The 24,173-nt window shown below is 36.6% G+C and overlaps 2 protein-coding genes across 11 annotated transcripts; both read left to right on the forward strand.

The window, feature by feature from the left end:
- Window positions 1-609: 609 nt before the first annotated feature.
- On the forward strand, window positions 610-23,911 carry LOC141721686 (G-type lectin S-receptor-like serine/threonine-protein kinase At4g27290). Of its 8 annotated transcripts, XM_074524726.1 has the most exons (8): window positions 14,232-14,442; window positions 14,637-15,848; window positions 15,954-16,085; window positions 16,228-16,358; window positions 16,592-16,802; window positions 16,925-17,162; window positions 17,249-17,399; window positions 17,688-18,503. In XM_074524726.1, the coding sequence occupies exons 2-8, from the start codon at window positions 14,708-14,710 to the stop codon at window positions 17,988-17,990; spliced, it is 2,307 nt and encodes a 768-aa protein (XP_074380827.1). In that variant the 5' UTR covers window positions 14,232-14,442; window positions 14,637-14,707; the 3' UTR covers window positions 17,991-18,503. The 8 variants fall into 8 exon arrangements, with proteins under 8 accessions (XP_074380825.1, XP_074380828.1, XP_074380824.1 ...); XM_074524724.1 differs by lacking the exons at window positions 14,232-14,442; window positions 14,637-15,848; window positions 15,954-16,085; ... (3 more) ...; window positions 17,249-17,399; window positions 17,688-18,503 and adding exons at window positions 610-2,024; window positions 2,120-2,248; window positions 2,424-2,554; ... (2 more) ...; window positions 22,950-23,100; window positions 23,390-23,905; XM_074524723.1 differs by lacking the exons at window positions 14,232-14,442; window positions 14,637-15,848; window positions 15,954-16,085; window positions 16,228-16,358 and adding exons at window positions 611-2,024; window positions 2,120-2,248; window positions 2,424-2,554 and having other exon boundaries at window positions 17,688-18,500.
- Window positions 7,179-12,498, forward strand: LOC141721685 (G-type lectin S-receptor-like serine/threonine-protein kinase At4g27290). Of its 3 annotated transcripts, XM_074524719.1 has the most exons (9): window positions 7,263-7,321; window positions 7,442-7,517; window positions 9,201-10,409; window positions 10,551-10,682; window positions 10,833-10,963; window positions 11,114-11,324; window positions 11,475-11,712; window positions 11,792-11,942; window positions 12,013-12,498. In XM_074524719.1, exons 3-9 carry the CDS (start codon window positions 9,272-9,274, stop codon window positions 12,310-12,312), a joined length of 2,301 nt encoding a protein of 766 aa, XP_074380820.1. In that variant the 5' UTR covers window positions 7,263-7,321; window positions 7,442-7,517; window positions 9,201-9,271; the 3' UTR covers window positions 12,313-12,498. The 3 variants fall into 3 exon arrangements, with proteins under 3 accessions (XP_074380819.1, XP_074380820.1, XP_074380818.1); XM_074524718.1 differs by lacking the exon at window positions 7,442-7,517 and having other exon boundaries at window positions 7,179-7,321; XM_074524717.1 differs by lacking the exons at window positions 7,263-7,321; window positions 7,442-7,517 and having other exon boundaries at window positions 8,801-10,409.
- Window positions 23,912-24,173: the final 262 nt, after the last annotated feature.

The raw sequence follows: 24,173 nt of genomic DNA on the forward strand, positions 1-24,173 counted from the left end.
GTATAATTTAACCTCTTTCGACAAGTCATTTTGTAAAGGATTACGTTCTTAATGTGGTTGATTTAGAGATTAATTGTCAAATTTCGTTTTCTTGTGCAGCACTTGTTGCCTGCATGGTTTTTAAAGGTCGGAGGACATTCTTACATTGCATGCAATGAGGAGTCACTACCAGGCAGTCGACTCAGTTAATTTTATTTAACATTATTTATAAGGAGATTAATTATCATTTCTCGGAGTTTATTTGTGTTCAAGAGTTTATTTTACATCTTTGTTAATGGTTAAAACCTTTCTTACTTTCTTGACTAGTGTACTTGTTGGGCATTAATGTGCTCACTCTTTAAATTGTTATTCTGAGCAGTTAAGCACGAGCACGAAGGAAGGGGAATTCACTGCAAGCAGATAAAGGATAATAGTAAGTGTGAACTGTTCTTATAAATCTACTAGAATCATTCTCTGCTTCTGTAGTAAGTCAATGTAACAATTCAGGTTTGAGTTAGTTTGACCAAACTTGTGGTGTTACATGTCTTTTTTTGCTATGAGGTGACCATACTAGTTGCACTCTTGCATACTATTCAACAGATGAAAATTCTTCTTGCTATTATATAGACGCCAGGATAGACAAACTCAATCAAATCACAAGGAGACTTTCGAATTTTTGAGTTTTGAAACTTGGACTAACACATGATATAACCACCACTGATTTCATGCACACAAGCACAAGATAATAAGATATTTAGAAGAAAAAGCAGCATCAATGGACTGCACTGCTATCATTTTGTTGTGCTCATGTTTACTCTCAATCTTAATGTTTAACTCTGCAGCAGACACTATAACTGCAAATCAAACCATTAGTGATGGACAAACAATTGTTTCCGCAGGCGGCCAATTTGAAATGGGATTTTTCAGCACCGCAGGGCTTCCTCTGAATCGATATTTTGGTATATGGTACAAGAAGATAGCAAATGGATCAGTTGTGTGGGTGGCTAATAGAGAATCTCCAATTTTTAATACGTCAGGTGTTGTAAAGGTCAGTAGCAGGGGAATTGTTGTAAGTACTAATCAGAGTACTGATAGCATATGGACGTCGAATTCTTCAGGATCAGTAAAGAATCCAGTGGCTCAGCTATTAGATTCAGGGAACCTTGTTTTCCGCGATGAAAATGAGCAACAAAATTTTGCCTGGCAGAGTTTTGATCATCCGGTGGATACTATTCTACCACGCATGAAATTTGGATATGATTTAGTGACTGGCAAAGACTGGTACCTCGTACCATGGAAAAGTCTTGACGATCCAGCACCTGGTAACTATATTCAGCGGGTTGATAAAAATGGTTATCCACAGCTGTTTTTGTGGAAAGATTCAGTTCCTTGGTACAGAACTGGACCTTGGGTTGGGTCAAAATTTAGCGGCTTACCTATTCAGGAGTACAATGAACTCTACATAACAAGATTTGTTATAACTGAGACGGAGGCTTATTATGTTTTTGATCTTCTCAATAGTGAAACTCCTATTACAAGGCTGACATTGACACCAGGCGGCGTATCAGCTCGTTATATCTGGAACCGTGAGAAGAACGAATGGACACAATATCTGACTTTAGAAGTGAGCGACTGTGATCGTTATGCAATTTGTGGAACAAATGGTGTTTGCAATGTTAACAAATCTCCGAGGTGTGAATGTCTGGAAGGGTTTGATCCGGTTAGCCCAGAAGACTGGGCACAAGCAGATTGGACTGATGGTTGTTCGCGCAAAGTTCAACTAAAATGTGGAAACGGAGATGGTTTCTTGAATTATACTGGTGTAAAATTACCCGACACGCAATGGTCATGGTATAGCATGAGTTTAAACCTTGTAGAATGTGAGAAAAGGTGTTTGAAGGATTGCAATTGTACAGCGTATTCAAATACAGATATTCGAAATGGGGGAAGTGGATGCTTGTTATGGTTTGGTGGCTTGAAGGATATGCGAGGCTACTCAGATGATGGACAAGATCTTTATGTAAGAATGCCCGGGTCTGGTCTAAGTAAGTGTCCTTTCAAGCTATAATGATTTAGTAACATTCGATATGTTTCTGTTATTCAACTACTTTGCTTTCAATAATATGAGTTGTCAACACAGAGGGAAACAAACATTCCGAACAAAAGACACGGGTGAGGATTGTATTAATTCCTGTTTCTGCAGTACTAGCCGGTATACTTTGCCTCTTCCTGTTGTATAGAATCAGGAAAAAAAGGATTAACAGAGCAGGTATTTAAGTATTGGATTCATGCATTCTTCAATGAATTAATTAGCAGTTGATTTGCAAACTCCAGATATTAAATAAAATTAACATGTAAAACTTGGAAACGAATTTTTGTTCATAAAACTTCATGTGATGGTTGCATTGTTCACTAAAGTATCGATTTGCTTCTTGCATCCGCAGGAAAAGAAAAAACTCTAGCAGGCCAAGACTTGGATTTACCTATATTTAGCTTAATGCAAATTGCAAAAGCCACTGACAATTTCTCCGATAACAGGCAGCTTGGCAAAGGTGGATTTGGGACTGTATATAAGGTGAACACTTCCAAATTTCTCATGTGCATATATTAATTGTTAAGTCTCCAGTTTTGCACAGCAAGCATCGGGATAGTAATGTTTTTTAAATTTAGTATATATTTTCGATTAACTTAATATACAAACTTGCTGTTTTAAATCTAAATGGATGCATAATCTAATCAGAACTACTGTTAAACCACTATATATCTCTCAAAAGAAAGCACATAACCATGCTAATATGCTTTAAAAGTTTATGTTAAGGATGCTAAATTTAGAAGGTGACAATGCCGGTTGGTAAAAAATTATGAAGGCATCACATATACTAATTTTCAGGGAATTTTGGAAGAGGGACAAGAAATAGCTGTAAAGAGGCTCTCGAAGGATTCAAGACAAGGAGTAGACGAGTTCTTGAATGAAGTTTCATGCATTGCTAAACTTCAACATAGGAACCTTGTGATGCTTCTTGGGTGCTGCATTCAGGAAGGGGAGAGGCTATTGATCTATGAATATTTGCCTAACAAAAGTTTAGATTATTATATATTCGGTATGATCCAATCTAAAGCTTCTTTTTATTTGTTTATTTTGTTGGTTTATGAATATCAATGTTAAAGCATTAAAATTGTTCCCCAGAAAAAAATTGACCTAAATGGCAAATGAACAGATAAAAATATGAGCCAGTCATTAAACTGGCCGAAGAGGTACAACATTATTGTTGGTATTGCAAGGGGGCTACTCTATCTTCACCAGGATTCCAGACTAAAAATTATTCATAGAGATCTTAAAGCCAGCAATATTTTACTAGATCATGAAATGAACCCGAAAATATCAGACTTTGGACTGGCTCGAACTTTTGGGGAGAGTGACACTCCAGAAAGTACAACAAGAGTGGTTGGGACACAGTAAGAGTTCCTACAACATTTTAATTATGTTTTCTGGATTACATTGCGCAGAAATACTTTCGTTTATAAACTTTAATCAACAGTCCACTGCATAACTGATACGTTTCATTAATTTTTCCCATGTAGTGGATACATGTCCCCGGAATATGCCTTTGATGGTCTGTTCTCAGTTAAGTCCGATGTCTATAGCTTTGGTGTATCACTTCTAGAGATAATAGCAGGGAAAAGAAACAGGGGTTTTGTTCATCCAGATAACAACCATAATCTTATTGGACATGTAAGTAAAATATTTGTGTGTGTGTGTGAGGGAAATCTATGGTCTTAATCTGCTGGTCTTGCGATCTTTATAATTGACTTGAATTGATATTTAGGTGTGGAAAAGGTACACTGAGTGTAATCTTCTGGAAGTAGTTGATAGCGTGATCTTGGAGTCAAGTAATCAACATGAAATATTTCGAGCTATTCAAATTGGGTTATTGTGCGTGCAAGAATATCCAGAAGACAGGCCAAACATGTCATCGACGATCATGATGCTGACTAGGGATGATATCTTGCCTACTCCTAAACAGCCTGGGTTTTTCTCGGAGAGAAGGAACTGTCCTGAAACAGGCTCTTCACCAGAAGCCTCTGCCATGAACACAATTAGTGTGTCATCTTTTGCACCTAGATAATGTACATTTCGATGTTGATGTTTCATTTTAGTTTAAATGTCATATGTTTAAGATGGTATAAATCTCATATTATAGCAAAATTTAAATGTTAGTCATGGTATATAATTATTGATTTGAAGCATACACATAAGTTATTTGATTAGAAACGATGTCTACAAGGCTTATAGACATCGGCTAAAAACCCATGCCTAATGCCCGTATCTTTACATTCTAAAAACCGATGTCTGATAGCCCTATCTTTCTATAAACATGCGAAGACATCGCCTCTCTTTTCAATAAACATCAGTTTTTATCTTTCTCTACACATGCGAACACATCGCTTGTCTTTTCAACAAACATCAGTTTTTAGCCGATGTCTCATCTAGTTTTTCTAGTAGTGGATACTTGCAGAAGCCTGAATGGTTCAGCTACGAATGCAGTGGGAGTATAGCATCGTTTGATACATCATGCCAAAGCAGGGATGCTACTTCTTACAGCCGCTGCTGCTGGCACTTGGTATTACTTGACATTCCAAGCATCAAAACCTTGTTCTGTTGACCATCTCTCGACATTTGAGTCCAAAATTTTTAAGAGTATCCCGGACCCAGAACAAGAGGAAATTCAAATGAGCTTTGTCAGGCTCAAAAAGGGAGCAGGATCTTCAAGCTTGATACATGGGCCTTATTTCTTGCTCCTGAGTTTTAAAAATGATGGAAAGCAAGTGCAAGGTAAGTAAAATAGTTTCACTTTCATTTCTAATCGTGCTCCCGAGTTTTTAAAAGGAACGAAAGCAAGTGGCCATGAATGTAAATTTTACATACTTTACTTTCAAAACTTTCATCCCATATTTGGGATGAAAGTACTTACCTCCCTGTCACTTACTTCCTTCCCTAATAAAAATTCGGGAGCAAGAGCAAACTCGACTCTCAAGCATGGGGCTCTCAAGTGTGGTGGGTTTCTTAAGGATGCTGCTGCAGCAGCAGCAAAAATCTTTTTTAGCCCTTTTGCAGGCTCAAGAGGTCAGTGAAGGTTCAACTAATTGATCATGATGATATGATTGTAGTACCTCATTTTACTCGTGCAAGTACTACTTTCTTTTGTTGCAGTGTTCCGTTTACTGCATTTGTATTATATTTGCAACTATGTGTGTCAAGGCTCCGTAAATCTTGATTTCCAGAAACTTGTGATGTATAATTAGATGACCCTTTTATTACCGGATTTGTTTACCGTTTTCTTATGAAAATTGTGTGTTACTGAGAGTTAGAAGCTTTGTCAAGTAGAAAGTACTGGTGTTTTGATATTTTTCTACCTGCAATTGGCAAGCAAAGCGTTATGAATTTATTTTCTGTGGCCACTAAAATTTGTGATGCTTCTGTGGCCATTATGACCTTAGTACCTTACCTTGTGACATAGATCTCCACAATATTACCTTTGTGGAAGACAGTACTGAATAATACCATTTTAGGAAAAAACGTTTTGACTTTCGAGCTTCAAAGTAGACATGTTTACGCAACATTTAAGTCTTCATTCTTGCAACGATGCAGAAGCATAAACGTTGAGCATGCTTCTTTTTGTGCTTCTTGGTAGTAAACTCTAATGCACAAACCCTAGAACTTGTGCAGCCCAAATTGCAAGATGTTTGTTAAATTCTAACTCTGGTGTGTATGCGTATTGTTACAATCTCAATGTGGTCTAGAGCACCTACTCATTACACGGTAGAAGTAGACTAGTTTGTCTGGTCTCTACTGTGATATTCGCTATTTTGTGTTGCTAAATCATGAGTTTGGTCTAGTAATTGGCCGTTAAAGCAATCAAATCTAGGTTAAGTGCTTTACATATATATAAATTCACGTGTGAAATATAGTTAAACAATAGCTAGATTGAATGTCTTTACTTCCAAGAGGCCTGAGTTTAAATGATTCTGCAACTAAGTCTGCATTATTCCAGTTAATTCTCAGGTATCATAGACATGAATAAGATGAAAGAGTTGTATAACTTAATCTTTTTTTTCCTAATTTTTGTGTTCCTTCATAGGAAGGTCCAGTGCAATTAAAATTGGATACACCATTGTATAAGCTAGCGGATTGTCTGAACTTGGTTTCTTCAGTCGTGGTTGTTCAAACTATCGGTACTTGAGCATTCGATACAAGAAATCATGTGGGATGATTGTATCGGATAGCTGAAAATACCGGTTGTGATACGCATTTGCCAATTTAGTATTCTATTTCATACTAGATACGCATTTGCCAAATGAGTATAAAAAGAGAAATTTATGATACGCGTTTGGTTATTGCATATGTGTAATACCTAAATTGTGAATGTGTATTCTTTATAATTTTTCGAGATACTTAATTCATAATGTGTATTATCGTTATTTTATTAAAATATACGTAATTGAATGAGTATTTTCATCCATATGCTTTCAAAATGAGTATTTTGATGAATTATATTAAAAAAATATGTATTTTTTACCTAGAACTAGAGCTGAGCATTCGGTGGGTTCGGTCCGGTTGGACCGAACCGAACCGAATAGATCGAAAATTCGAATAATGATTTTTTCTTGGACCGAACCGGACCGAAGTTATATTACGGACCGGACCGAATAGACCCAAAAAAATTTCAAAAAATAATTTCATTAAAAATTAAATTACAAATTATAAATTTAAAATATAATTAAAATAAAATGATATGTAGAGTTCTAAATGTTTATAAATATGCCTGCAAGGGTTGACTCAGTTGGTTAAAGAGAGGATAATTATCTTCTTGGTCACAGTTTCGAATCCCACGGGAGGAGAATTTATGATTATTACTCCTGAGTCAGAGTCTGCAAGGGTTTACCCGGTACGCACCCAAAGGATAGCGGCTTATCTTGACCCCGTAGGGTTTACCCAGTACGCACCCAAAGGGTAGCCAGCTTATCGGTTCTTTTAACAAATATTTCGGCCGGACCGAATAGACCGAATTTATGAAAAATTTAGGATCGAACTGAACCGAATTAGTTCGGTCCGGTTTTTTGGTTTCGGTTCGGTTTTGCTCGGCCTCGGCTAAAACCCATGTGAGTTTGCAGAAATAAAATTCTGAATGAACGAAACCGACAGTGTTTCCAGCCAAACAACCCCTGTATAAATACCACAATTTGGTGATCAAGCTCGTCTAACATCTTTGACGAATCCTGATACAAGGCTACTCAGAAGATGGACAAGTTCTTCATGTAAGAATGCCGGCGTCCGAAATAAGTAAGTGACCTTTCAAGCTATTATGATTTAGTACTACAATTTGATATTTTTATGGTATTCAACTAGTTTACTTTCAATAATATGAGCTGTCTACACAGATATTAATTCCTGTTTATTCAGTACTAGCAGGTATACTCACTCTGTCCCATTATCCATCCAATTGTATACGGGTTTTTTTCAATGTTCGACACTTAAGGTGAATAAAAAACATACTTTCATAATTTATTTTTAATTTTTCTTTTTCTGTATTAAACTTCAAATATCAAATTTTTATTCGGAAGAAAAAAAAATTAAAATTAAAATGAGCGTTAAAATGCGTGCCAGCTCCTCGTCCCCTAATGTATAGAGAGGGAGTACTTTGCTTCTTTCTGTTGTATAGATTCAGGAAAAAAAAGCATTAAAAGTGCAGGTATTTTAGTATTGAATTTATGCATTCTTGAATGAATTAGGTAGCAGTTGATTTGGAAATTCCAGTTATTCAAATTAAATTAATTAAATAGCGTTTATATTTAGCGTTGTTTTCTTGTAGTGATACGTGTACGTATGATTGGCACATTTACAATTTCTGTATCTGTGGAATTTGCCTTCTTTTGTGTCATAATCGAAGAAAAGTCTCTGAGCATAAATCTGTAAGAAGAAAAGTTGCCTTTAAATTCTCTTTTAGTATTAGACTAATAATTTTGTTTATTCTGACTTATTATTTAGATATAATGTATTAATAACTTTAAATTTAAAATTTCTAACTAGTTATTGAAAGGCTTAAAACCTTTTGAACTTCAGGTTTGCACCAATATACCCATCTGTCTTGGTTTTGTCCCTGAATTCATGAAAACTTACTTTTTAAACCTTGGACAAAAGGACCGGGAAAAAACGGTGCAAACCGAGTGGTCCAAGGTTTAAAAGGTACGTTTTTAGTAATTCAGGGGCAATAAAGAACACCTTGAAAGGCAGAAGGGTATATTTGTGCAAAACTTGAGATTCAAAGAGTCATTAAGCCTTTTTAAAAATTTCCAATATGTATGGAGCTACATTAGTATGTTTGTTGATATGTCTGATTAAGCACTAAAACAGTTGAAGTAAATAAAAATAAATAAATCGTAAGAAATTTGTGTGAGTAAATTATACAAGGATTATTTAGTTTTAGATTAAATTATGAAATCATGTACTCAATTATATTAAAAAGAATGTCTTTTTTTGGTTACATAAAGAATTAAACAAACCTCTCATTAAAAATAAAATTTTAAACTAGTCTACAATTTGTACAAAAGAATTATGTAAGATCAACAACTATACAACACATAAAGATGGAAAAATAGTTTAAAAAAAATTATACTAAAATTCAATCAAAAATGCATGATATAAAGTTGCTTAATTTTACGCAATATTTTTTTTTTACTAATTAACCTCACTTTTTTTATGCAAATGACATGTTGCATTTTTTTTATTTCATGTTGTCTTGCATACTATTCAAAAGATGTAATTTCTTCTTGCCAAAACTTCAGTCCAAACTCCAAAACATGGACATGGAGAAGAAGACTCAATCAAGTCACAAGAAGACTTTCTCAATCAAACCACAAGGAGACATTCAAATTTTTGAGTTTAGGAACTTGGGACCCATTCTATTTACTACCAATTATTTAATAACACAGTGTCTTAACAAGGTGTCCGGACAGCTTAAGCGCACCTTTCGTCCACTTAGAATCGAAACTAGGATCGTGGGATGCTAAATCCGTAAAGTCCTGTCTCAACAGGCTGAGTTATCGTTATTTATGCATGCAAACACAAGATAATAAGATATTCACAAGAAAAAGCAAAGCAACAATGGAAAGCATTTTGTTGTGCACATGTTTACTCTCAGTCTTAATGTTTAACTCTGCAGCAGACACCATAACTGCAAATCAAACCATTCGCGATGGACAAACCGTTGCTTCAGCACGCGGGGAGTTTGAAATGGGATTTTTCAGCCCCAAAGGCAATCCCCAGAATCGATATTTCGGTATATGGTACAAGAAGATATCAAATGGAACAATTATATGGGTGGCTAATAGAGAGTCTCCGGTTTTTAATACTTCAGGCGTTGTAAGGGTCAGTAGCAGGGGAATTGTTGTAAGTACTAATCAGAGTACTGATAGCATGTGGACGTCGAATTTTTCAGGAGCAGTAAAGAATCCGGTGGCTCAGCTATTAGATTCAGGGAACCTTGTTTTCCGAGATGAAAACGAGCAACATAATTTCTTGTGGCAAAGTTTTGATCATCCCGTGGATAATATTCTACCAGGGATGAAACTTGGATATAATTTAGTAACTGGCATAGACAGGTACTTTTTACCATGGAAAAATGATGATAATCCAGCCCCTGATAACTATATTTATCGGCTTGATAAAAATGGTTATCCACAGCTACTTTTGTGGAAAGATTCAGATCCTTGGTACAGAATTGGACCTTGGATTGGCTCAAGATTTAGTGGCATTCCTGTCCTGAAGCCTAATGGAATCTACACATCAAGATTTGTCATAACTGAAACGGAAGTCTATTATGTTTTCGATCTTGTCAATACTGCTGAATCTAGTGCTATTACAAGGTGGAAACTGACACCAGATGCTGTATCAACTCGTTTTATATGGAACAGAGAGAAAAACGAGTGGATACCATATCTGACTTTACAAATGAGCGATTGTGATCGTTATGGACTTTGTGGACCAAATGGTGTTTGCAACATTAACAAGTCTCCTATGTGTGAATGTATGGAAGGATTTGATCCGAAAAGCCCAGAAGACTGGGCACGATCATATTGGACTGATGGTTGTTCTCGCAGAGTTCAACTAGAATGTGGAAACGGAGATGGTTTCATGAAGTATACTGGTGTAAAATTGCCAGATACGCGATGGTCATGGTATAGCATGAGCATGAACCTTACAGAATGCAAGGAGAAGTGCCTGAAGGATTGCAATTGTACAGCGTATTCAAATACAGATATTCGAGATGGGGGAAGTGGATGCTTGTTATGGTTTGGTGGCTTGAATGATATGCGAGGCTACTTAGAGGATGGACAAGATCTTTATGTAAGAATGCCCGTGTCCGAATTAAGTAAGTGACCTTTTAAGCTGTTATAATTAAGTATCATCTGATGTGTTTGCGGTTATTTACTTTAGCTTAATTTCTAGATTGCTGTTTTAGATCTAAATGGATGCATAATCTAATCAGAAAACTACCCCACATTTTGCACAGAAAACAGCAGGAAACATTCCAGACAAAAGAGACGAGTGTGGTTCATATTAATTCTTGTTTTTGCAGTACTAGCCGGTATACTTTGTCTCTTCCTATTGTATAGAATCAGGAAAAAAGGGATTAACAGAGCAGGTATTGAAGCATTGGATTCATATGTTCTTCAATGAATTAATTAGTAGTTGATTTGCAAACTCCAGTTATTCGATAAAATTAACATGTTAACTTGGAAAAGAATTTGTTAATAAAATTAACATGTTATCCATTTGCTGCTTGTGTCCGCAGAAGAAGAGACAACTATAGCAGGGAAAGACTTAGATTTACCTATATATAGCTTCATGCAAATTGCAAAAGCCACGGACAATTTCTCCAACAACAGGCAGCTTGGCAAAGGTGGATTTGGGACTGTATACAAGGTAAACATAATTTCTCCATATTTCTCTGTGCACATATTAATCGTCAGTCTCTAGTTTTGCAGAGAAAGCATCAGGATAGTAATGTTATTTAAATTTACCTTATATTTCCTTTAGCTTAATTTACTCAGAAAATTACCCCGAGTTTTGCAGGGGATTTTGGAAGGGGGACAAGAAATAGCTGTGAAGAGGCTCTCGAAGGATTCAAGACAGGGTTTGGACGAATTCATGAATGAAGTTTCATGCATAGCTAAACTTCAACATAGGAATCTTGTGATGCTTGTTGGGTGCTGCATTGAGGAAGGGGAGAGGCTGTTGATCTACGAATATTTGCCTAACAAAAGTTTAGATTATTATATATTCGGTATGATCCAATCTAAAGCTTCTATATTTTTTTTTTTTTTTTTGCTAAATAAAAGCTTCTATATTTGTTTATGTTGGTTTATAAATATCAAAGTTAATGCAAGAAAATTGTTCCCCAAATAAACAATTGACCTTAATGGCAAATGAACAGATAAAAATACAAGCAAGTCATTAAACTGGCTGAAGAGGTACAACATTATTGTTGGTATTGCAAGGGGGCTACTCTATCTTCACCAGGATTCCAGGCTAAAAATTATCCATAGAGATCTCAAAGCCAGCAATATTTTACTAGATCATGAAATGAACCCGAAAATCTCAGACTTTGGATTGGCTAGAACTTTTGGAGAGAGTGAAACTCCAGCAAGTACAACAAGAGTGGTTGGGACACAGTAAGAGTTCCTGCAACTTTTCAATAATGTTTTCTAGATTAATATTTCCACAGCCTAATCATTAATATTTCCCATGTAGCGGATACATGTCCCCGGAGTATGCCTTCGACGGACTGTTCTCAGTTAAGTCTGATGTCTATAGCTTCGGGGTATCACTTCTAGAGGTAATAGCAGGGAAGAGAAACAGAGGTTTTGTTCATTCAGATAACGGCCATAATCTCATTGGACATGTAAGTAAAATATGTCTGCATGTGTGTGTGTGTTTGTTATAAAGGTCCTCATAGTTGACTTGATATTTAGGTATGGAAAATGTACGCTGAGGGTAATCTTTTGGAAGTGGTTGATAGTGTGATCTTGGAGTCAAGTAATCAACATGAAGTATTTCGAGTTATTCAAATTGGTTTATTGTGCGTGCAAGAGTATCCAGAAGACAGGCCAAACATGTCATCGACGATCATGATGCTGACTAGGGATGATGCATTGCCTGTTCCTAAACAGCCCGGGTTTTTCTCGGAGAGAAAGAGCTGTCCTGAAACAGGCTCTTCAACAGAAGCCTCTACCATGAACACCATTAGTGTGTCATATTTTGCAGCTAGATAGTGTGTTTTTTTCCTTCAAACATTACTGAGAAGAAAACAATTTAGTTAAATGTCTTCTGCAATGCTCTCAAATAAGTAAAGTCAGTCAACTGTCCAATTGATATGCATGACTGCATTTGTCAGAGACACACAATCAGTCAATCACATTTGTAAAAACCTGTCCACATTAAAATTACTCCTTTAGGCATAGCTATTTATTCTTAAAAGCTATTTTGGAGGATGATCAAGACAAAAATGTTATTCTGGATGAGAACTCGAGCTCGACTTCTGTCGAAGTGGAGGAGACTGATGTATGAGGATTTCAGTAGTAATCATAGGACTAGGTGTAGTGCTACTTGAGAAGAGCAATGACATGATCAAGCTACTGAGAATGCATGATTGCATGAACACGCTACTGAATTGCATGATCATGCTAAAATGAAATATCATGCAGAGGCATCACTCTCAAGTCTCAACTGCATGACCACTTTGCTTTTAATCATTATTTTTTTAATTAGGATATGTTTTGATTTTCTTTTAGGATTTGCATGATCATGCTAAAATGAAATAAATGTAATGTTGCAGAACATACATATTGTACTTGTAAATATATGAGATTTGCATAATTTTATTGAAGTAATGATATTTGTGAAACATGTTTTACAAGATAACACGTTTTAGAAGATATTTTATTTGCAGAACATAGATGGACTCCGAGGACTCCAATTAAAAGGTGTACTCCATAGAACTTTACTCTATATATATATATAACAACATGACGATATAGCAAAATATGATCGATTGAATTAAAAACTTTAAAAAGGTTTCTCGTATATTTTTGTGGATTCAAGGACTCCATGTGGAATCAACGATTACCTCGTGAATTCAAGGATTTTAGGAATCTCTCGTGTAAGAGCCCTTATCAAGGATTAGCGCTTTCTTTTCCTAAGCTTCCGTTACTTTTCCTAGGCTTCCATTCTGCTTCAATTGTGCTACTAGACAGGTATTTTAGTCGATCAAGGCTCAACTCTGCCACGACTAACACACTCTAAATTCAAGACATTGTCACAATCTGTAAGACATTGTCTTTCTTTTAAGATTTTACAACTGTGCAATTTCTCTGCAGCACATCTTTAGCAAACTAGACAGTTTGCTCAGGTGACCTGACTTCATTTCTGCGATGCAATACTGCAATCTAACATTTATTTGGTGCCAACTATGATAGATAGCTGAAGTGACGAACAACTTCAAAACATGGCCTTCTAAGGAAGTGCAAGCTCTGGAACATCGATAATTATCCAAACCTTGGTATCCGAGTGGAATGTAGAGCGTACTGGTAGATATTATCCTGTGACTCTGTGAGAACCACCATTTAAGGAAAGATTCATCACCAGAGTCACATTCTTAAGTACAAATGAGTTGCAGAAAGAAAATATGGAATTCATAGAAAATGCCAAAGCATACCCTACTAAGGCCTAAGGGTAAGACTGTCTTATTATGCCAAGATACTTGTAATTTTAACCTGATGACACTGCACATTATCGGATAATCCCAGCACACATTGTCGTGATCATTAATTATTGATTAGTTAATATGGTTCGTCGTGGGAGTCCAGGCACCATTAATTACAAAAGAGTAGATTGTAGCAAAGTTTGAAGACTGTGATCATGAATTATTGATGGTGGTAGGAGTCCAGGCACCATCAACTATTAAAGAGTTGACTGTAGCAAAGCTAGAAGACTTTTATTTTTTCTAGTTAAACACTCTCACACACCCGTCTTTGACAAAGTTTGAACCTCATACACCGCTACAACAAGAGATGTTGGGTAAATTTGTAAAAGTAGCGAAATGATTATAGATTTGGATGAAGCTTTGAAAATGTCATATTAGGCTTCCCTTTTCTCCTGGGAAGTATTTTGTTGCTTCTTTCGTAGAAATATTGTCGTGTTCTGCCTTGAAAAGAACAAGAGAATGAAGAAGTTGCCCCACTCTCATAATGTCCTGGTTCCAACAATCCAACTTGCTAGAGGATCATATTAGTTGCAGTCCTGCAGACCATTCAAAAGACATTAACTATTGATCATGTATTATTGATTAGTAAATACGGTTCTCAGGATCCAGGCACCTTTTAGCTATTAAAGAGTTGACACAGGTTAGACAACTCACTTTAAGCCTTAAAACTTGTGACACTAACACATAACTACTTCTGATTGCTGATTTACTATCATGTATTTTATGCATATAAAGACAAGATATGCAGAAGAAATAGCAAAGCATCAATGAAAGGCACTGTTATCGTTTTGTCGTGCTCATGTTTACTTTCAATCTTAATGTTCTACTCTGCAGCAGACACCATAACTGCAAATCAAACCATTAGTGATGGACAAACAGTTGTTTCAGCACGCGGAGAGTTTGAAATGGGATTTTTCAGCCCCAAAGGCAATCCCCAGAATCGATATTTTGGTATCTGGTACAAAAAAATAGGGCAAGGAACAGTTGTATGGGTGGCTAATAGAGACATGCCTATTGCTAATATGTCAGGCATTATAAGGGTCAGTAACCGGGGAATTGTTGTAAGTACTAATCAGAGTACTAACATCCCATTTTGGTCTTCGAATTCTTCAAGGTCAGTGAAGAATCCAGTGGCTCAGCTATTAGATTCAGGGAATCTTGTTTTCCGGGATGAAAATGAGGAACAAATTTTTTTGTGGCAAAGTTTTGATCATCCCGGGGATACTTCACTGCCTCGTATGAAATTTGGATATGATTTAGTTACCGGCATAGACAGGGAGTTTATACCATGGAAAAGTGAAGATGATCCGGCCACTAGTAATTATATTGATCGGGTTGATAAAAATGGTTATCCACAACTAATATTGTGGAAAGATTCAGATCCTTTGTACAGAACTGGACCTTGGATGGGATCAAGATTTAGTGGCCTTCCTGTTCGGAAGAACAATGAAATATACACATCAAAATTTGTCATAACCGAGACAGAAGCTTATTTTGTTTCCCATCTTGTCAATACTTCTGAATCTAGTCCTATTACAAGGCTGACATTGTCACCGGGTGGCATACCAACTCGTTATGTATGGAACAGGGAGAAAAGCGAATGGACACAATATCTGACTTTACTAGTGATCGATTGTGATCGTTATGGAATTTGTGGACCAAATGGTGTTTGCAATGTTAATAAGTCTCCTAGGTGTGAATGTATGGAAGGGTTTGATCCGAAAAGCCCAGAAGACTGGGCACAAGGAGATTGGACTGATGGTTGTTCGCGCAAAGTTCAACTAGAATGTGGAAAGGGGGATGGTTTCTTGAAGTATACTGGTATAAAATTACCAGACACGCGATGGTCATGGTATAACATGAGCATGGACCTTGTAGAATGCGAGGAGAAGTGCTTGAAGGATTGCAATTGTACAGCTTATTCAAATACAGATATTCGAGATGGGGGAAGTGGATGCTTGTTATGGTTTGGTAGCTTGAATGATATGCGAGGCTACTCAGACGACGGACAAGATCTTTATGTAAGAATGGCTGCCTCTGAATTAAGTGAGTAATCACTTTTTAAGCTACTATTACTAGGCACCACTTAGAGATTTTCTTTTCCTTAATTAAATAGATGATTTTCAATTAATATTTTTTCTTAAAACACAGATCTCAGCAGAAAATTACTAGTAAAGAAGCACCTGCAGATCATCATATTAGTTCCTGTTCTTGTAATAGGAACGATAATGATTAGCCTTTTCCTGTTGTATGCATTCAAGAAAAAACGGTTTCACAGAGCAGGTAATTTGAAGTATCATATTCATGCATTCTTTAATGAATTAATCAGTACTCTGAAAAGAATTTGTTCATAAGATTGCATGTCCTGGAGAATCATGCACATACATTGCTCACTAAAGTATCCATTTGCTTCTTGCCTGCGCAGGAAAAAAGAAAACTCTAGCAGGGCAAGACTTGGATTTACCTTTATTTAGCTTCATGCAGATTGCAAAAGCCACTGACAATTTCTCCGACAACAGGCAGCTTGGCAAAGGTGGATTCGGGACTGTATACAAGGTGAACACTTATATCTCCAATTGTTCAGCGAAAGCATGTGATTTCCTCAACTTAATAAACAAACTTGCTGTTTTATATCTAAGCTGCATTACTGTTAAACTACTTAATTAAGAAGGTGATAATGCCAGTTGGTAATATGCTTTAAAAGTTTTATGATAAGGATGCTTAATTAAGAAGGTGATGATGCCAGTTGGTAAGAAAATTATAAAGGGCTCACAGACACTAATTTGCAGGGGATTTTGGAAGAGGGAAAAGAAATAGCTGTGAAGAGGCTCTCAAAGGATTCAAGACAGGGTTTAGACGAATTCATGAACGAAGTTTCATGCATAGCTAAACTTCAACATAGGAATCTTGTGATGCTTCTCGGGTGCTGCATTGAGGAAGGGGAGAGGATACTGCTTTATGAATGTTTGCCTAACAAAAGTTTAGATCATTATATATTCGGTATGATCCAAACTAAAGCTTCTCTATGTTTGTTTACTTTGTTGGTTAATGAATTTCAATGTTAAAGCAGCAAAACTGTTCCAGAAAAAAACAACTGACTTAAGTAAATGGCAATTGAACAGATATAAATATGAGCCAATCATTAGACTGGCCGAAGAGGTACAGCATCATTGTTGGTATCGCAAGGGGGCTACTCTATCTTCACCAGGATTCCAGACTAAAAATTATCCATAGAGATCTCAAAGCCAGCAATATTTTACTGGATCATGAGATGAACCCGAAAATATCAGACTTTGGATTGGCTAGAACTTTTGGAGAGAGTGAAACTCCAGCAAGTACAACAAGAGTGGTTGGGACACAGTAAGAGTTCCTGCAACATTTCAATCATGTTTTCTGGATTACATTGTGTAGTAATTTTTTGTTAATCATTAAAATTTCCCTTGTAGTGGATACATGTCCCCGGAGTATGCCTTTGATGGACTGTTCTCAGTTAAGTCTGATGTCTATAGCTTCGGTGTATCACTTCTTGAGGTAATAACAGGGAAGAGAAACAGAGCTTTTGTTCATCCAGATCACAGCCATAATCTCATTGGACATGTAAGTAAAATGTGTGCTTGTTGGTTAAAGGGAGGATAACTATTCTTCTGGTCACATGTTCAAATCCCACGGGAGGAGAATTTATGATTATGCCTCAGAGTCAGAGTCTGTCGCTTAAATGCGGTTTATCTTGGTTCATGTAGTTTGCAGGCTATTGCGTGAGCCCGTATGGTTTACCCAGTGCGCACCCAAAGGATAGCGGCTGCGGATTACCTACGATAAAAAAAATGTTTGCTTGTGTGCGTGTGTGTTTGTTATTAAGGTCTTCATTTTCGACTTAATATGTAGGTATGGAAAAGGTACACTGAGGGTAATCTTTTGGAAGTAATTGATAGCGTGATCTTGGAATCAATTAGTAATCAACATGAAGTATTTCGAGTTATTCAAATTGGATTATTGTGCGTGCAAGAATATCCAGAAGACAGGCCAAACATGTCATCGACGATCATGATGCTGACCAGGGATGATACATTGCCTGTTCCTAAACAGCCTGGGTTTTTCTCGGAGAGAAGAAACTGTCCTGAAACAGGCTCTTCGCCAAAAGCCTCTACAACGAACACAATTAGTGTGACATATTTTGCAGCTAGATAGTGCTTTTTGTTCTTCAAACATTCCTGAGAGCTGAGACAACTACATGTCTTCAACCAGCTTCCAGGACTCATTAATACAACAGTTCTGTTTCAAAGTAAAAGAAAACATTGTAAAAAAGATTCTTTTATGAAGTAACCTGAACTCATGTACCTTGAGAAGCATTGTGCAACCTTATTATCCAATTGTCCGATAACAATTCAACCAATTTTTGGTGCCTTACAACTTACATCAAGCATTATTAAGCCTTACAGATCGCCCAATTGCTCTGAAAATCATTCGGATTGCAGCAAATGTCACAGTTCCAAAGGACCAGAACTAGTCGATTGTTTGATAGGCTCCAGATATTCTTTTCAATCTACACATGAATTATGCAAATCCAAATGGTCCAATTTAGTTAAATGTCTTCTGCAATGCTTTCAAATGGATGCATTCATTCCAATCCGACCAATTGACGGATGGACAGTTTAAGAAGCAAAATTCTCGGGCAAAACAAGCAAAATTCTCGGGCAAAATTAAATTTAAGAAGATTCAGGAATAAAATTACATATTTATAAATATTACAACAACAAAGTTGACTCAGTTGGTTAAAGAGGGATAATTATCCTTTTGGTCACAAGTTTGAATCACACGGTTGGAGAATTTATGATTATGTCTCTTGAACCATAATTTGTCGTTTAAGTGCGGTTTACCTTGGTTCACGTGAGCTCTTGGGGTTTAACCGGTGTGCACCCGAAGAATAACGGCTAAGGATTTACTACGATAAAAAAATATTGTAACAACGGAGATAATTAATATGACACTCATAAAAACAACAGCAAAGGTCGCCGATAGCACGAACCGACCATTTAGCATAGCATAAGCCCCTGTAATGAAAGACGCCGCCATTGCTACAATTGAACTAATGAAATTGAACTAATGTTGAGAATCGCACTGTACTAGACTATCTGTTACTCCCTCCATCCCGTAATACATTTCCTATTTTGACTTCTCACACTATTCATGTCAAGCGATTGACTATTAATTTACGTTTAATTTCTAAGATCAAATATACTCATGAGTGATTTTGTTAAATTCGTATTTATGAGTACTTTAATATAATTAAGTTTTTATATTTAATACTAATACGAAATTTAAGATATTAACAATCAAAAGTGTGCATTGGCAAACGTGTTCAACACAAATAAAAAACGTTTTTAGGAACGGAGCTTTAATGGCATCTTTAACAAATGTTCCCAGGAAGTTGTATAGTAATGCTGAAACTGAAAGGAACAAAGCTGCTGCATCACTAAATATAAATAACGCAAAACATGACCAAAATCTCGGGAACTGGTAGCTACTAAATAGACTGTCATGAGCGCGGGTTTATCTCTTGTCGTTCCAGGTTCTGGGTTCGATTCTCGCTCACCCCCAATATTTGTTAGGACAGATACTCAATTGTAAGACATGTAAGCCAAATTAGTCAAAAAAAATAGAGTGTCATTATGTTCTGCAATGTCCTCATCTTCATTCAATCATTCGTAATTATGCCATCCGGTAAGTTGAATCCGATGACATCCTTTCTGTGTTGCTCCACCGCAATGTGCAATATGTTTTGACCACTTCCATCTACAGTTAAACCTCGATGAAGTAATAATCGATAAAGTAATAACCTCGCTAAAATAATATTGTTCTCCGGTCCCAGCATAATGGACACAGTGTATTTTTACTCCCGGTAAAGTAATAAACTCGCTAAAGTAATATTTTTTCTTGGTCCCGACCCTATTACTTTAAAGAGGTTTAACTGTACAATCTCCCAAGAATCAGGATAATATTTATCAAATTTAAATTAAATATATCAATTTAAGTCCCTAATAGATCCTAGTGAGCGAGCAAGAAGAACAAGTCAAGTCAGTCAACTGTGTAATTCATTAATGACCTTTAGCAACGATCCAGCGTGCTTCTTACTCAAAAGACTTGAGACTCTTTAAACTTGTGACACTAACACATTCTACATTACCAAGTGCTAAATTACTATCAAGCATTTTATGCCTATAACAAAATATACAGAAAAATTAGCAAAACACTAATGGAATGCACTGCTATCATTTTGTTGTGCACATGTTTACTCTCAGTCTTAAGGTTTAACTCTGCCGCAGACACCATAACTGTAGATCAAAGCATTAGTGATGGACAAACCATTGTTTCAGCACGCGGGGAGTTTGAAATGGGATTTTTCAGCCCCAAAGGCAATCCCGAAAATCGATATTTCGGTATATGGTACAAGAAGATATCATATGGAACAGTTGTATGGGTGGCTAATAGAGAATCTCCGATTTTTAATAGGTCAGGCGTTGTAAGGGTCAGTAGCAGGGGAATTGTTTTAAGTACTAATCACAGTACTGATAGCATATGGACGTCGAATTCTTCGAGATCAGTAAAGAATCCAGTGGCCCAGCTGTTAGATACTGGGAACCTTGTTTTCCGGGATGCAAATGAGCAGCAAAATATCGCGTGGCAGAGTTTTGATCATCCCGGGGATAACTTATTACCTGGCATGAAATTCGGATATGATTTAGTTACCGGCATAGACAGGTACTATTTATCATGGAAAAGTGAAGTTGATCCAGCCCCTGGTAATTATATTCATCGGGTTGATAAAAATGGTTATCCGCAACTACTTTTGTGGAAAGATTCAGTTCCTTGGTACAGAACTGGACCTTGGGTTGGGTCAGGATTTAGTGGCATTCCTGTTCCGAAGCCTACTGAAATCTACACATCAAGATTTGTCATAACCGAGACGGAAGTCTATTATGTTTTCGATCTTGTCAATGCTTCTGAATCTAGTGCTATTACAAGGTTGACATTGACACCAGGCGGCGTATCAGCTCGTTATATCTGGAACCGTGAGAAGAACGAATGGACACAATATCTGACTTTAGAAGTGAGCGACTGTGATCGTTATGCAATTTGTGGAACAAATGGTATTTGCAATGTTAACAAGTCTCCTAGGTGTGAATGTATGGAAGGGTTTGATCCGAAACGCCCAGAAGAGTGGGCACGAGCATATTGGACTGATGGTTGTTCACGCAAACTCCAACTAGAATGTGGAAACGGAGATGGTTTCATGAAGTATACTGGTGTAAAATTGCCAGACACGCGATGGTCATGGTATAACATGAGCATGAACCTTGTAGAATGCGAGGAGAAGTGCTTGAAGGATTGCAATTGTACAGCTTATTCAAATACAGATATTCGAGATGGGGGAAGTGGATGCTTGTTATGGTTTGGTGGCTTGAATGATATGCGAGGCTACTCAGACGATGGACAAGATCTTTATGTAAGAATGCCGCAGTCTGAATTAAGTAAGTGACCTTTTAAGCTATTATAATTAAGTATCATCTGATGTGTTTGCGGTTATTTACTTTAGCTTAATTTCAAGATTGCTGTTTTAGATCTAAATGGATGCATAATCTAATCAGAAAACTACCCCACATTTTGCACAGAAAACAGCAGGAAACATTCCAGACAAAAGACACGAGTGTGGATCATATTAATTCCTGTTTTTGCAGTACTAGCCAGTATACTTTGTCTCTTCCTGTTGTATAGAATCAGGAAAAAAAGGATTAACAGATCAGGTATTTAAGTATTGGATTCATACGTTCTTCAATGAATTAATAAGCAGTTGATTTGCAAACTCCAGTTACTCGATAAAATTAACATGTAAACTTGAAAGGAATTTGTTCATAAAATTTCGTGTGATGGTTGCAACATCATGAAGAATAATGTATGTCCTGCAGAAGAAGAGAAAACTCTAGCAGGGCAAGACTTAGATTTACCAATATTTAGCTTCGTGCAAATTGCAAAAGCCACTGACAATTTCTCCGACAACAGGCAGCTTGGCAAAGGTGGATTCGGGACTGTATACAAGGTAAACCCTTCCATATTTCTCTGTGCATAATTGTCAGTCCTAGTTTTCCGCAGAAAGCATCAGGATAGTAATGTTTTTTAAGTCTACCTTATATTTCCTCCTGTTAGGGAACCTGAATTTCATTGGAAATTCTGGATTTGATCAAATGACCTGTTTGGGAATTTCATTTGAAATCCAGGACATTCAAATCTTAGTATAAACATGAGTTTTGAAATAACAACTCAAATTCTATCATTTGAAATCCATAATTTGAAATAAAATATATGTTTCCAAATGCCCTCTTAGCTTATTTACAAAGTTGCAGTTTTAGATCTAAAGAAATGCATAATCTGATCAGAAAATTACCCAGGATTGTCAATGTTGAGGATTCTATATTTTTAAGGATCACATACACTAATTTGCAGGGGATTTTGGAAGAGGGACAAGAAATAGCTGTGAAGAGGCTCTCGAAGGATTCAAGACAGGGTTTGGACGAATTCATGAATGAAGTTTCATGCATAGCTAAACTTCAACATAGGAATCTTGTGATGCTTCGTGGGTGCTGCATTGAGGAAGGGGAGAGGCTGTTGATCTACGAATATTTGCCTAACAAAAGTTTAGATTATTATATATTCGGTATGATCCAACCGAAATCTTCAAATTGTGTTTACTGTTGGTTTATAAATATCAATGTTAAAGAAAAAAAATTGTTCCCTAAAAAACAATTGACCTAAATGGCAAATGAACAGATAAAAATACGAGCAAGTCATTAAACTGGCCGAAAAGGTACAATATTATTGTTGGTATTGCAAGGGGGCTACTCTATCTTCACCGGGATTCCAGGCTAAAAATTATCCATAGAGATCTCAAAGCCAGCAATATTTTACTAGATCATGACATGAACCCGAAAATATCAGACTTTGGATTGGCCAGAACTTTTGGAGAGAGTGAAACGCCAGCAAGTACAACAAGAGTGGTTGGGACACAGTAAGAGTTCCTGCAACATTTTGATTATGTTTTCTGGATTACATTGTGTAGTAATTTTTTGTTAATCATTAAAATTTCCCATGTAGTGGATACATGTCCCCGGAGTATGCCTTTGATGGACTGTTCTCAGTTAAGTCTGATGTCTATAGCTTCGGTGTATCACTTCTTGAGGTAATAACAGGGAAGAGAAACAGAGCTTTTGTTCATCCAGGTCACAGCCATAATCTCATTGGACATGTAAGTAAAATGTGTGCTTGTTGGTTAAAGAGAGGATAACTATCCTTTTGGTCACAGGTTTGAATCCCACGGGAGGAGAATTTATGATTATGTCTCCGGAGTCATAATCTGTCGCTTAAATGTGTTTTATCTTGGTTCACGTGGTTTGCAGGCTATTGCGTGAGCCCGTAGGGTTTATCCAGTACGCACCCAAAGGGTAGCGGCTGCGGGTTACCTACGATAAAAAAAATGTTTGCTTGTGTGCGTGTGTGTTTGTTATTAAGGTCTTCATTTTCGACTTAATATGTAGGTATGGAAAAGGTACACTGAGGGTAATCTTTTGGAAGTGGTTGATAGCGTGATCTTGGAGTCAATTAGTAATCAACATGAAGTATTTCGAGTTATTCAAATTGGATTATTGTGCGTTCAAGAGTATCCAGAAGACAGGCCAAACATGTCGTCGACGATCATGATGCTGACGACGGATGATACATTGCCTGTTCCTAAACAGCCTGGGTTTTTCTCGGAGAGAAGAAACTGTCCTGAAACAGGCTCTTCGCCAAAAGCCTCTACAACGAACACAATTAGTGTGACATATTTTGCAGCTAGATAGTGCTTTTTGTTCTTCAAACATTCCTGAGAGCTGAGACAACTACATGTCTTCAACCAGCTTCCAGGACTCATTAATACAACAGTTCTGTTTCAAAGTAAAAGAAAACATTGTAAAAAAGATTCTTTTATGAAGTAACCTGAACTCATGTACCTTAAGAAATGATAAGCATTGTGCAACCTTATTATCCAATTGTCCATAAAAACTCAACCATTTTTTGGTACCTTGAAATTGGAGCCTGCAATTCGTATCATTTAGTATACTTTCGTGTTTCGTGTAGTTAAGGGTAAACAGTAAACACATATCTGACACATTTAACATTTGTGTAGTAAAGAGTAACTTTACATTTCGTGTATAAAAATAAATAAATAAATAAATATATAATATTATATCTTTGTATATAATTTTACGTGTGTGTATATATTTATATATTAAAAATATATATATTTACATATATTGGACATTTTTGGATTTTTTTTATAAA

The sequence above is a fragment of the Apium graveolens genome, chromosome 4 (assembly GCF_009905375.1).
Source record: "Apium graveolens cultivar Ventura chromosome 4, ASM990537v1, whole genome shotgun sequence".
NCBI lineage: Eukaryota > Viridiplantae > Streptophyta > Magnoliopsida > Apiales > Apiaceae > Apium > Apium graveolens.